We start from the raw sequence: 14,282 nt of genomic DNA, 5'->3' as shown, positions 1-14,282 counted from the left end.
AGAGAGAGAGAGAGAGAGAGAGAGAGAGAGAGAGAGAGAGAGAGAGAGAGAGAGAGAGAGAGAAAGAAAAAAAAAGAAAGAAAGAGAAAGAAAGAAAGAAAGAAAGAAAGATAGATAGACAGATAGACAGACAGACAGACAGATAGACAGACAGATAGACAGACAGATAGATAGACAGACAGATAGACAGACAGACAGACAGATAGCGAGCCAGCGCCAGCCGGGGGTAAAGGGGCTAATCTATTTTTGGTGGGATTAATATATGATCGGCAACATGCAGCAAAGTTTAGATTAATAATTTAAATATGAAAATTAAACAAACACAAATATATACCCACACACGATAAACAAGGTCAAACAACTGCAGAAATACAAAGATAACTCTTAACATTGTAATGTACATGTATAAGCAGGGAGGTGAGAGTTCGAGTCTCGCTCTTGCCTCCCTGAAATTAAAATGAGGCTGAAATAAGCAGCACGTGTACCTGTCTAGTTCATTCCTTCTTTGTCATGGTTCTAAATGTCTGTGACTGTTAAATCACAACCAGCTCTGTGATTTTCTTCTTTATCATATGGCTCTTAGTTGTCATAAATCTTCTATTTTGTCATCTTCACATAATTTGTTCATTATCAACACGGAAAAGACCATTCCCATCTCTCATACATAGAGAACATAATGGAATACACGGTTCAATGCACTAGCGCCATACGGCGGCTTCGCACTGAATGGACTCAAAATGGCGTCAAATCGTTAGTTGTCGCTACTCTCTCTATAAAGGGACTCTACATCCACCTTCGGTGGTGAAGGTAATAATCCTCTAATCACCAATGGATTGTTGCATCGCAATAGTGGAATCGTAATCTGCATATTAAAAATAGAGTAGAATTGGAAAAGAAAGCAGGTATGTGGCGGCTCGCCTGGCGTGTTTAAGTGTTTTCAATTTGTTCATCGATTTTGAAAACCCTTTCGTGTCTTTCTGCTTCTAATGCGTGTAACACTGACTTTTGAGAACTATGGGTGATCATAATTTAATTGACGTGCAGGCATGTCGGTCCACTTTGCTGCATGCTCTCTCTATTTGCTATGCAGACATCTTCGAAAACAAAAGGTTGAAAAAATAAACCCCATTCCTACTCAGCTCATTTTATTTTATCACCGATTGGAATATTTGATTTTAGGTTTAGGACCAAGTAGGTTCAGAAGAGGAAAAGATCTGGTTATGACCCTTTTTCAATTGATTTATATTCACTTGCACCTGCTCAAGGTTTTTCCCTGGAACAGTCTGGCTTGGGCAATGCCGGAAATACAATAATTGGCTGTTTGGGTCTTGACCTTTCCCAGGGAAAGTTGCAATCTATCTAATACAGCAATTTTACAAAAAAAAATGGTGGGGGGTAAACAAAAAAAAGGTACATCTCACCTCCCCGCACTCTTGCTGAGTGGTGGATCCTGGTTAAAATTAACCAGAATCAAGGACGGGACGGGCCAGCCGGAATTGAGGACGGGACGGCCCAGCCGGAATTGAAGACGGGACGGCCCGGCCGGAATTGAGGACGGGACGGCCCGGCCGGAATTTGAGGACGGGACGGCCCAGCCGGAATTTGAGGACGGGACGGCCCGGCCGGACTTTGAGGATGGGACGGGACGGCCCGGCCGGAATTTGAGGACGGGACTGGACGGCCCGGCCGGAATTTGAGGATGGGACGGCCCGGCCGGAATTTGAGGATGGGACGGCCCGGCCGGAATTTGAGGACGGGACGACCAGGCCGGAATTTGAGGACGGGACGGCCCGGCCGGAATTTGAGGACGGGACGGCCCGGCCGGAATTTGAGGACGGGACGGCCCGGCCGGAATTTGAGGACGGGACAGTCCATCCACGACTACCATTTAGTAAGAAGTAATGTCCTGTACACGTCGATGTGGAGTACAAGTCATATTGGCTAATTTCCCCATTTTTCTTTCCATCATTCATGGATAAGTCGATTTGGAGTTGTATAAGTAGTACATGTTTCTGGATCAACGACGGTCGTTAACAAAACTGTCAATCAGAACATTAGAGGCGTTAATTCCTCCTTGACAACATCATCACTAGTATTTCCAGGGTCATGAATATTAATGAGCTGTTTTATTCATATTATTTGAATGACTTTGTGGGACGACCTTTTGGATAAATTATGGATGCAAATAGTTTTTCAACATGTTTGTTATCATTTTGAGGTGCAGTATTTAAAACAAGCTACAGAATCAATATCAGCTCTGGCTCAAAATAATTGCCATTACGCCAGTTCCGAACACATTTCTCGTTGACACCATACTTCCTGTGTGCACTCATATTCCCGCCATGGTCCTCAGCGAACTTAACTTCGTTAAAAGCTGCCGTGTACGACTTGCGTGATTTACGGGAGACATTTTGACATGACATAGTATGGATGGATACATATGATTCGGATTGAAAGGGATGGATCAAACATTATCATTGATTGTGTGCTCGTTTTTGATTGGTAAATTTTTCACGAGTCATTGAGCATATTAACGTTTTATTTTTCACCCAACAGGCGAACGTTCCGGGCAATTATTTATGTAGTGTGTTTTAAATTAACAATCATACAATTTATTTCAGAAAAATCACACTTTCCAAAAAACTTTCTTTTATGCAATTCAATGTCTTAAACCAGAGGTAAGTCGATTCTGAATACAAGTTCAGGCCTGGACCTCCGTGGGGAAAAAAGTATCAACCTGAACGCCAAAAAATACGGTTATTTTGACTTATAATGAACCCTCCGTTTCCGGTCTTGCTGGCGAGGGTTCGTTTATTCTCAGCTCTCCATGCTATCCATCGAAATCGAAGTTAAGTAATTGTTCCCATTTGTATTTTCGTTATAACTATTTATTTTATGGTGTATATATTGTCTCCCGACGAAGATTTTCGGTGCAAATCTTTCATACCTGTATTGAAAATCGTGTTAATTCGGGTCGTGTTTTGAGGCCTTGTAGTTGTACAGTGAACACTGTACAACCTTGAGGCTTTGTTTTTCTGTCAGCGGTCCGTGTTTTTGTGATCCAATAGCTTTCGTTCTCTGTTCTCCCAATCTTTTCACCCCATAGCCCTCTTCCTTGTGTAAATCACAACTCAAAAAAATCCAAAAAAAAACATTTCCTTCTCTGTTCTCATTCGTTTATTCATTCTTATTCGTTCGTTCGTTCGTTCTTCGACCACGTGTTTCTCCCCCATTTCCCCAGATAGATTGTCAAATTTCAACTCGTTATTTTATCGTCCATGCGTTATTGTTTTGATTATAGTTACTTTTGGTTTGAATTTCCTGTAACTTGTAATTATTTAATCGTGTTCTGCTCCTCGTGTGCGGCCTTGTAGTTGTACCCCCGTCGGTGTTTGTTATGTTAATCGTGTTTTGCTTGGCTCTTAGTTTTTTTCCCTTCTACCCCGAACATAATACTCTGTCTAACGTTCTAAATCCCCACCTCCCCCCCCCCCCCCAAAAACCACACACAAAAAAAACAAACCAAAAACATTTAATTTTCCTTTCTCCACGTGTACTGTTGACTCATCCTGTATTTTCTGTCCAGGTGTGCTGTTCGCCCCGCCCCCATTAACTCCTTGCCATCCACCGTTTGCCCTTCACGTGACTCGTGGTGGTCCCTCTTGGCTCTCCCCCCGTTGGTATTTTTGTGCACATAAGATTGTTCACGGTTCTGTTTAAATATTATTTAAATATGTATAACCTTTCCCCGTCAGTGTTTTACTCAGTGGTATTTTACAACACGCTGTTTTTCTTCCTATTTAAAAGGCTTTTCTCAATTTCCTCTCCAACTCATTCCACCTCAAAAAAAAGAAATTCAATATCTTATACGTCTCCCTCACTACATGGTCTAAATTCACATTCATTCCATCCCTCCTCCATCATTCTGAACCGGATTGCTAACTTGAAAATCACAACAAACCCAATTTGTTTTCAATGTTCGTCTTTCATTAATCATCCACTTTCTAAACTCCCCTCTTGCCCCTCCCATCCAAATCCCTCCCCTTGCACCTACACCTAAACTCCCCCCTTGCCCCACCACTCTTAAACTCCCCCCCTGCCCCTCCACTCCTGAACTCCCCCCTTTCCCTTCCACTCCTGAACTCCCCCCTTGCCCTTCCCCTCCTAAACTCCCCCCTCACTCCTCCCCTTCAAAACTCCCCCCCAACCCCTCCCATTCAAATCTCCCCCCAAACCATTCCTCTCCAATTCTCCCTCCTCCCCCCTCCTCCTCAAAGCTGCCTCCTCCCCACTTCGTCTCCCTTCTATCTCATACCTCCACCCCCCCCCAACCTTCTTCTTTCCTCTGCCCCCCCTCAAACAACCCCTCACTGTGCCTCATCCCTTCACCTTCAAACCTTTCATCCTCCTCATCCTTCCCTTTCTTGGAACTCTTCTGCAATCGCTGACACACTAACAACTGCTCTCCCTACCTCCCCCTCTCATCCTTCATCTTACCCTACTCCTCCCCTCCCCTGTCCTGTACCCGATGCTCCCCCTCTCTCTTCATTAACGGTATGGACCTCAAACATCCGGGGCCTTCGCTCAAACCTGACTGATCTCTCCATACAGGTTGCTTCTGACAATCCAGACTTGATCTGCTTAACAGAGACTTTCCTCCTTCAAGATGTCTCTGATTCCTTAATATCTCTTCCTGGTTACTCCCTCCTCCGGTATGATAGACCTGAGCCTCGGCCTGGTGGTGGGGTGGCTATCTTTATCAAAAACTCTCTTCCTCACTCTCCTTGCACTGCCCTCTCTCCTCTTCACCCCCAGGAGTACCTCTGGCTACGGCTTCCTCTCCGCTCCGACCTTTTGTTCATATGTGTTCTGTACCGTCCCCCGAACAGTGATGACTCCATCTACATTTCACTGTCCGACAACATGGACCAACTTCTATCCACTCATCCCAACTCTCTTTTCCTCATATGTGGTGACTTCAATTGTCATCATGCCACCTGGTTGGGTGTGGGTTCCTCTCTCACCAGTCATGGCACCTCAGCAAAGGACTTCTGTGACTCACTGGGATTGACACAATCTGTCAATTTCCCGACCCGGATCTCAGCCAATGGAGTATCTTCTCTTCTAGACTTGGTTATGACTAACTTCCCTGCTAATGTCTGCTGCTCTTCTTCTGCTCCAATCGGTTCTTCTGATCATGTGCTTGTCAAAGTGGACATCTCTCTGGCCATTCTCAGAGAGCCTCCTCAGCGTCGACGAGTCTGGCATTTCACTCAGGCCGACTGGGACGGTCTTCAAGCAGCCATCATTCGTCTGGATTGGTCTCCCATCTCCACTGCCTCTGACATCAATTCTTCCTGGGAATTCTTCCAAAGCAAACTGATCTCTCTCATGCACAGATTTATCCCATCTCGCCTTCAGTTGTCTTACCCTTCCTCCCGTCCATGGTACACTGAATCTTGTGGTGAGGCAGTTGCCCTGAAACAACTTGCCTTTGCCTCTTGGAAGGCAAATCCAACTGAAGGAAATCTCAGTTCCTTCCACCAAGCTCGGAACAAGTGTGTGTCTACCCTCAGGAGTGCCAGGAAGCACTATCTCTCCTCACTCAAGAATGAACTCTCAAACCTGTCTCCTTCCTCCAAATCCTGGTGGCGTCTGGTCAAATCCGTTTCTGGTGTTTGTTCCCCCTCCATCCCCTCCCTTACCTCAAATGGCCACACAGTTGACATCGCACGTGACAAAGCCGAATGCCTCAACTCTGTGTTTGCCTCAAAATCCTTAGTCCCAAACCCATCTCTCTCTGTTCCCACCTTTCCCAGTCGAACCAAACTGCTCCTGGACTCTGTGACCTTCTCTCCTGACAAGGTGGAGGAGTTTTTGTCAAACCTCGACTCTGATTCTGCAACCGGACCAGATGGCATCAGCCCACGGGTCCTAAAATCCTGCTCTGCCACTCTATCTCACCCTCTCTCTGTTCTTTTCACCCTATCTTTTGCTCAAGGTCATCTGCCAGCATCCTGGAAATCAGCAAACATTACCGCTTTACACAAAAAAGGTGCAAAAACAGATCCTTGCAACTACAGACCAATCAGCCTGCTCCCAATTATCAGCAAAGTCATGGAATCCATCATTGCTTCGGATATGAAATCTTTCCTCTTCTTCAATGGCTTGATCTCTGATCATCAATTTGGTTTCAGACCAGGTCACTCTACTCTGGACATGCTGCTTCTGCTGTCTCAACAATGGATGGAGGTCCTCAATGCCAAACAGGAAATCAGAGCTGTCTCCCTTGACATATCACGTGCCTTCGATACGGTCTGGCACCCAGCTCTGCTCACCAAACTCTCCTCCTATGGTATCCATGGAAATCTCCATGTATGGCTTGCGGACTTCCTCTCTGGTCGTAGTCAACGTGTGGCCCTGAATGGATTTCTCTCATCTCCCCTTCCCGTTCAGGCTGGAGTTCCCCAAGGCAGTGTGCTGGGCCCTGTGCTTTTTCTGGTCTTTATCAATGATCTCTCCGACTCTCTGGAAAATCCTCTGTATCTCTTTGCTGATGACTCCACTCTCTGCCGCTCCATTCCTCTTCCCTCAGATCGGCAGTCTGCAGCCTCCTCACTCTCTGAAGACCTGGACAAAATCACAGACTGGTCAAACATGTGGAACATGTCTTTCAATCCTGACAAATCTCACACTCTTACTATGTCTCTCCGAAAAGATCGACTGGACAACCCTCCCATCTACTTTCTCAACAATCCTCTCCAAGAAGTTCTGTCGCTCAAGCTTTTGGGTCTCACCATCTGCCATGATCTTTCTTGGGAAAACCACATTTCCAAGCTGGCCTCCAAAGCCAGTCGCCGACTGGGCATCCTCCGTCGTGCGAAGTCCTTCCTAGGCACACCTGAGCTCCTCACCACATACAAGGCTTTCATCCACAGCTCAATGGAATACTGTTCTCCCCTATGGGCTGGTGCTCCTGCCTCACACCTGGCTCGGTTTCACGCTGTTGAATCCAAAGCTTTCAGAATCATTGGAATCTCCCGCGATGAAGCTATCTCTGAGGGCCTTTCACTCACTCACCGCAGGCAGGTAGGTGGTCTTTCTGTCTTCTACCGACTCCTCTCCGGCCTTGCTCCCCCAGCTCTCTCTATGCTCTGTCCCCCAAATATTCCTACAGGTCGCACAAGATCTGCCAGCCACCCTCTGATGGTTAAACTGCCGAAATCTCGGCTCTCTGCTCACCTTCATTCTTTCATTCCTCTTTTCTCCCGCCTCTGGAACAAACTCCCACACTCACTTCAATCACACTCCTCCCTCCAGGTCTTCAAAACAGCTGTTCACCACCATCTCTTATCTTCCCCCATCCAAAACCTTGATCTTTTCTACCCCCACTAATTCACCCCAGATCCACCTTGTTTGAAATTCCAACTTCTTTCCTGGAAGTCTTGGCAGTGTCCATATGTTTTATACCTCTCCCACCCCCCCCCCCCCTTCCCATGCCTCCCCCCCAAAGCCCTCTCCCTCCCACAGTTCTCTCGATGTCTCCATGTCTCTCGGTCCCTGCTCTCAAATGTTGTGTTTGTGTCCTTCCCCCTCTCTCCCCATCTTGTCTACCGCTCCCGATGTTATTTGTTTTGTGTGTCTGTTTGTATTTCTGTGTGATTAATGTTCGCTCTTTCACGAGCCTCGATCTTGTATACAAAAAAAAACAAAAAAAAAAAACCCTCCCAATGGGAGTGGGTGCTCTTCCATGCACATTTACATATAATTGGGGTCCTCAACCCACCCTGAACCTCTGGAACTATTAATTACTTTTACTACCTAAAACCTTCCTGCACCCCTCCAAAACCTCCTCCTTCATAGAAAACAAAAATAAACTAACTTTTCAAATTAAATGTAGTATGATCCCTCGCAACCCTCCACCCTTCCATGAATCTCCGTTTTAATTTTTGTAAGCGCATCCTTTGGAAAATACATGCCATAAACCCTGCCGAGGAAATAGTGTTTTCTATATTTCTGTTTAAAAAGAAAAGTAAAGCAAGTGGAAGGGTATCGGAGGATAAATCATGTCGTGGGAATGAGGTGTGTTCAGTACATCTCCAGAAACAAGATGCTTTTGGTATGAAATTTAACAATGCGACAGCTCCTCAGCACGCTTGTGAATCAGACGGCCGAGCACTGGTTTGGTATTTTGAAGGAGAACCCTGTAGTATGCTTGTTTTTTTTGCATTTAACACTTTATGCCACACGAGCTCCTGGGAAGTAAATTGGTCTATCCTACATCCTGGACCTGATTGACTCCAGTGCCCTAAACGTTTTTGTTTTTTCCAAGTTCAGCACACCTTTGGTGCTCATGGCAGTTCTTTCCGTTCATGTGGAATCTGAGACCAATTTTGTTCAGTGTGCATCATATGAAATTCCAAATGGGAACCTTAACCTTGGACCCCCATTTAATCGGAAGCTTAGTCGTGTGGTATAGCCCTCTTCGCTTTCCAGGCTGCTCATGTGAAGAGTATTGTTGAGCCTATTATGACCAATTAGAGTAACCATATTTATCCACAGCATAGAGTTTGTGTCTCTCATACTATGTAAATTTTTTATTAGCTACAGCCATCGAAGAGAGTAATCAAATGTGACATTGATGATTTTGTTGTGCTGCACACTTGTGGAATCACATTGCACTGCTGCCTCGCTGATCACACCCTTTTGCAGCCATTGCAGGGCAAACACGATGGGGCATGGAGGTAAAACGTTAAATAAATAAACAATCACCAGCTGTTCACAGCACAGATAGCAAGCAAGCAGAGGACATTGCTGCCCAAGAAGAGCCACGACATGTGCAACACATGGGGAAGGATGCCCGTCACATGGAATGTTGACCACAGCACGAGCAAGACACCGCACCGTGTGCACAAGCGTACGCGCACTCTGCCGTACACACAGCAATGGGGTGCACAGTCACCTTGAACTTGATTGCGGTTTACGCACCCGCCGCATTTAGGAGACCCAGTTTTTGGGGGGGTTTTTTTTTTTTCGTTAATTTCGTTTATTTAATTTGATTTGACTTTTCTTTTGAAACATTAAAAAAAATTTAATTGCTGCCAAGGCAAGTGCAGCCTTTTAAAAAGGCGAAACAAAACCTTTCAGGAGTGTTCCTGACGCGTCCGACACAGTGTCGCACGGCTCACCATGAATACGCACACAAAGACAAATCTCAAGATGCAAATGCAAGGAATGCTACAGAACTGACCATCACCCACGCCTGCAGGACCACGCAGAGGCATCAGAGGCACACGGACTCGCCCGGAGCTTCCACACAGCCTGCGCCACGCAAGCAGCAATGCCTCACCCTAATGCCATGCTTGGAACATTGCCCACTGGTCAAGGAGGGACACAAGCACCACAACAAGCACCACCACCCAACCACCACCTCCCATTGCAACAACATGGACATGGAGCCTCAAGGCATCCGCACTGCTGTTTTGAGAACCCCAATCAGTGACTGTGTGTGTGTGGGTGTGTGCGTAAAGCTCTTGGCATAACAGCACTTGTAGAATTGTGAATTCAGTTGTGGGGTGATGTGCACGTAGTGATTTCCGTCCCTCGCTTTTCGTTCTTGCAAAAGGTTTTAAAGTGAAGCTGCGGGTTGGGCAACAAATTGTTCCTGTTGAAGCGTAGAGCGGTAAGAGCAAATGCACAGGTATTGCATACACGGATAACCAATTACCCACTAAAAGAAAAAGATAAATTGCATTTTAATATACTGTATAGTAATGGCTGCTGCTTTTCTATTGTGCTGCCTTTAATTGTAAATGCTGCTTACATGCAATGTAATGCTCTTGTTTCACCTTGTGAGAATCCATGTCATGTGGCCTGTTATGGTCATGATTCACTCCATGGCGTTTCAATTTTGTGCTCGTGTATAAGTACTCGTATCACCAAGTAAAAATAAAGTTGAAATATATATATATATATGATATATATATATATATATATGATATATATATATATATATATATCCGCTTAATTTTTTTTTTTTCCAAGGTGTTGTGCAAATTGAATTTTCCACCGGTTCGTAACCAAATTATTATTGAGTGTATGACTGCGAGCATTTTGTCACAGACGAACGCCTTCGCAACAGCAGGCAAGTACCGTTGCTGGGAGATCATCCTGGGGAATACAGCGGAGGAGGAGCATCATATGGTAGCTACGGCTGGGGTCAAGGTGGGGCTATTTTGGTGTACATGTGTCTATGCGGTGCGTTGGCTGTTCTACATTAAATGCTCTCTTGTGTTTGTCGTGATGAACTATTCATTTTGTTATTATCCTTATTACTATATATCATTCACGGACCAGTGTTTGTTTGTTTATCGTGCTACTAATCCTACAGTTCTGGTTCCTAAATTACATCCAGAGTTGCTACATAGGATCAGCATGACAATATGGGTGTTTTTATCTTTGCCGGTGGACTTGGGGGGGAGGGGGCTACATATGGCAAGTAAAATACAATTACTTCTTCATACAACTGTATGAATCGAATTGGCACCCCTTTATATGAAGTTTTATAGAGCATTACTTGGTCCCTCCTCAGAACACAAGGGCAGTACAGCATGCACACGAGATTTTTTGAATGCCCCTTATTTTGTGTTGTTTGCCACATGGCACATACCCTTATATAAAGAGGCCTTTTCTATGCCCCTGGAATTTTCCCCAAGAATATTAAACTGCTCTTGCACGTTTGTGCCATGTGGTGATCATAACTACCAAGTTTGGTGAATTTCTGCGCAACCAGTTAGGAGGAGATAGACGGACAGACAGATTGATCCAATTACAATATGTCCCCGTGTTCTTTCAAAAAGTGCGGGGATAGAAATGATGAATCGACACCATTTATATGGTGCCAATACATCGGCCATTCAGCCATTCAAGGGTGCTCCATTATGCAGCGGGACAGGCCTGTGCAGTGGTGGATAACTTCTGATTGTCCGTGCTCTGTCATTTAAAAATGCTGAGCGCCAAGCGAGGAAGCAGCATGTACCATTTTAGGTCTGCTATGACCCGCCCTGGGTTTGAACCGGCAACTTCTCAGACCGAGAACAGACATTCTCACAATTTTGAAGTTGCCAGAGGCATTATGTTTTCGGGTTGTCCGCCCGGCTGTCTGTCTGTCCGTGCATCTGTGATAGGTTTTCGTTCCCACGATAATTTAAGAATGGCTGAAGGGAATCTAAGTCAAACTTGACACAGGTATGTATAAAAATTCCCTTTTTAAGGCCATTTTCCCTGCTAGAGTGGGGGTTAGCCTTGCAGGCCCCATGACAATCATCATGGTTCCCTTTTTGAGGCAATGTTTTTATGGCCGGATGCCCTTCTTGACGCCAACCCTTTAGTCGCCTTTTACGACACGCAGGGATACGGTGTACCTATTCTAAACCGGGGCACACACCGGCACATTCATCCCAGCAAGCTGGTACTCAATTTGCTGACCTCGGAAGGATGACAGGCTGAGTCAACCCCCCTGGCGTTAATTCAACGATCTACCGGGATTCCAACTCAGGATCCTAGGATCCCAAGCCAGCACCCTAACCGCTACTGCACGTGAAAAAGATGAATGCCTCAACTCTATGTTTGCCTCAAAATCTTGTGTCCCAAATCCATCTCTCTCTGTACCCACCTTACCCAGTCGAACCCAGCTGCTCCTGGACTCTATGTCCTACTCTCCTGACAAGGTGGAGAAGTTTCTGTCAAACCTCGACTATGATTCTGCAACTGGACCAGAAGGCATCAGCCCACGGGTCCGAAAATCCTGCTCTGCCGCTCAATATCACCCTCTCTCTGTTCTCTTCACTTTCTCTTTTGCTCACGGTCATCTGCCATATGCTTGGAAATCAGCCAACATTACCGCTTTACACAAAAAATGTGCAAAAACAGATCCATGCAACTACAGACCAATCAGCTTGCTCCCAATCATTAACAAGGTTATGGAATCGATCATCGCTTCTAACATCAAATCCTTCATCTTCTCCAATAGCTTGATCTCAGATCATCAATTTGGATTCAGACCGGGTCATTCTACTCAGGACATGCTGCTTCTGCTGTCTCAACAATGGATGGAGGTCCTCAATGCCAAACAGGAAATCAGAGCCGTCTCCCTTGACATATCTCGTGCCTTCGATATGTTCTGGCACCCCGCCCTGATCACCAAACTCTCCTCCTATGGTATCCATGGAAACTTCCATGCATGGCTTGCGGACTTCCTCACCAGTCGCAGTCAACGTGTGGCCCTGAATGGAATTCTCTCATCTCCCCTTCCTGTTAAGGCTGGAGTTCCTCAAGGCAGTGTTCTGGGCCCTGTGCTTTTTCTGGTCTTCATTAATGATCTCTCCGACTCTCTGGAAAATCCCCTCTTTCTCTTTGCTGATGACTCCACTCTCTGCTGTTCCATTCCTCATCGCTCAGATCGGCAGTCTGCAGCCTCTTCACTCTCTGCAGACCTAGACAAAATCACAAACTGGTCAAACAAGTGAAACATGTCTTTCAATCCTGACAAATCTCACACTCTTACTATGTCTCTCCAAAAATACCGACTGGACAACCCTCCCATCTACTTTCTCAACAATCCTCTCCAAGAAGTTCTGTCGCTCAAGCTTTTGGGTCTCACTGTCTGCCATGATCTTTCCTGGGAAAACCACATTTCCCATCTGGCCTCCAAAGCCAGTCGCCGACTGGGCATCCTTCGTCGTGCGAAGTCCTTCCTTGGCACACCTGAGCTCCTCACCACACACAAGGCTTTCATCCGCAGCTTAATGGAATATTGCTCTCCCCTCTGGGCTGGTGCTCCTGCCTCACACCTAGCTCGGCTTCACGCGGTTGAAACCAAAGCATTCAGAATCATTGGAAACTCCCGCGATGAAACTGATTCTGAGGGCCTTTCTCTCTCTCACCGCAGGCAGGTTGGTGGTCTTTCTGTTTTCTACCGACTCCTCTCTGGCCTTGCTCCCCCTGCTCTATCTGTGCTCTGTCCCCCAAATATTCCTGCAGGACGCACAATATTTGCCAGCAACCCTCTGATGGTGAAACTGCCAAAATCAATACTCTCTGCTCACCTTCACTCTTTCATTCCTCTTTTCTCCCACCTCTAGAACAAACTCTCACACTCTCTTCAATCCCTCGCCTCCCTCCAGGTCTTTAAAACAGCTGTTTAACCACCATCTCTTGTCTTCTCGCATCCAAAACCTTGATCTTTTCTACCCCTGTTAAAACACCCCAAATTCGCCTCTTTCAATCCCCAATTTCTTTCCTGAAATTTCTTGTCGTGAAATTCCTAGCCGTGTTCATTTGCTTTATACCGACCGTGTACCCCTCCCCAGCCCTCCCCCTTCCACAGATCTACCGACGTCCTTGTTCTCTACTGTTGTGCTTGTGTGCTTCCCTCTCCCTCCCCCTCTTGTCTACCGCTCCCTTCATTGCATGTTTTATGTGTCTGTGCATGTTTTAATGTTCAATGTGTTAGCTCTTACACGAGCCTCGATTCTGTTTCCAAAAAAAAAAGAAAAAAGTCTTTGGTGGCACGAGGTCAGAGGTCATGTCATGTTAGGTAAAAATTCTGTTGCCAAGCTAAATTGTGAAGCATTGATGGGATTTTGACCAAACTTAGTATACGTACCGTATTTTCTGGTGTAATAGCGACCGTGTATTAACCGCACCCCTGTTTTTCACCCTCAAAAAAATATTCATGCTTGATGGTGCAGGTAGTACTGGAAGTGCATAGTCTTATCAGCTGTGTGTCATCAGTGCACATCGGATTTTTATGTGAAAAAATAAAAAATATTTTTTCACATAAAACGGCTTTTTTGCGCGCAAAAAATTATTTTGCTATTTTCGGGAAAAAAAAAAATTTCGCCCTTTTTCGGGAAAAATAAAATAAAATGATCTTTTTGGTCGAAAATGTCTGGCAACGCTAAAAAAAATTAGGGAATTTTTCGAAATTTTTAACCGATCGAAATTTTTAACTGTGATCGATCTCAAAAACAAAACGTTGCGTCCACTTGCGTGCGTTGCGTCCCCAGCGTGTACAGCAGTGAGGCGGTGTACTACAGTGAGAGAGTGTACACAAAGTGTGAACAAGTCTCCTATCAAGATGAGTGCTGCTCTTCGTGACAAGTGGCTGAAGGAATTCAACGCTGGCGGCGATGGGGCCACCTTCAAGTACGTGTCGAGTGACACGGCTTTCTGTCGAGCTTGTGAAAAGACTTTCCGGGCGAAGCAGAAGTCTGAGCTGG

At 45.6% G+C, this 14,282-nt stretch overlaps 1 protein-coding gene across 1 annotated transcript in view; it reads left to right on the top strand.

Annotated features, from left to right (window-relative positions):
• Positions 1 to 14,282, top strand: part of LOC137435505 (heterogeneous nuclear ribonucleoprotein L) — a 50,129-nt gene that overhangs the window by 19,056 nt on the left and 16,791 nt on the right. Inside the window, exon 7 of the mRNA XM_078784220.1 lies at positions 10,123 to 10,224. Coding sequence (XP_078640346.1) covers positions 10,123 to 10,224 — 102 coding nt within the window. The remainder of the gene's footprint in view (positions 1 to 10,122; positions 10,225 to 14,282) is intronic.

Source organism: Myxine glutinosa, chromosome 9, assembly GCF_964187855.1.
Source record: "Myxine glutinosa chromosome 9, kmMyxGlut1.1, whole genome shotgun sequence".
Classification (NCBI taxonomy): Eukaryota; Metazoa; Chordata; class Myxini; order Myxiniformes; family Myxinidae; genus Myxine; species Myxine glutinosa.
This window is presented reverse-complemented; position numbering and strand designations above follow the sequence as displayed.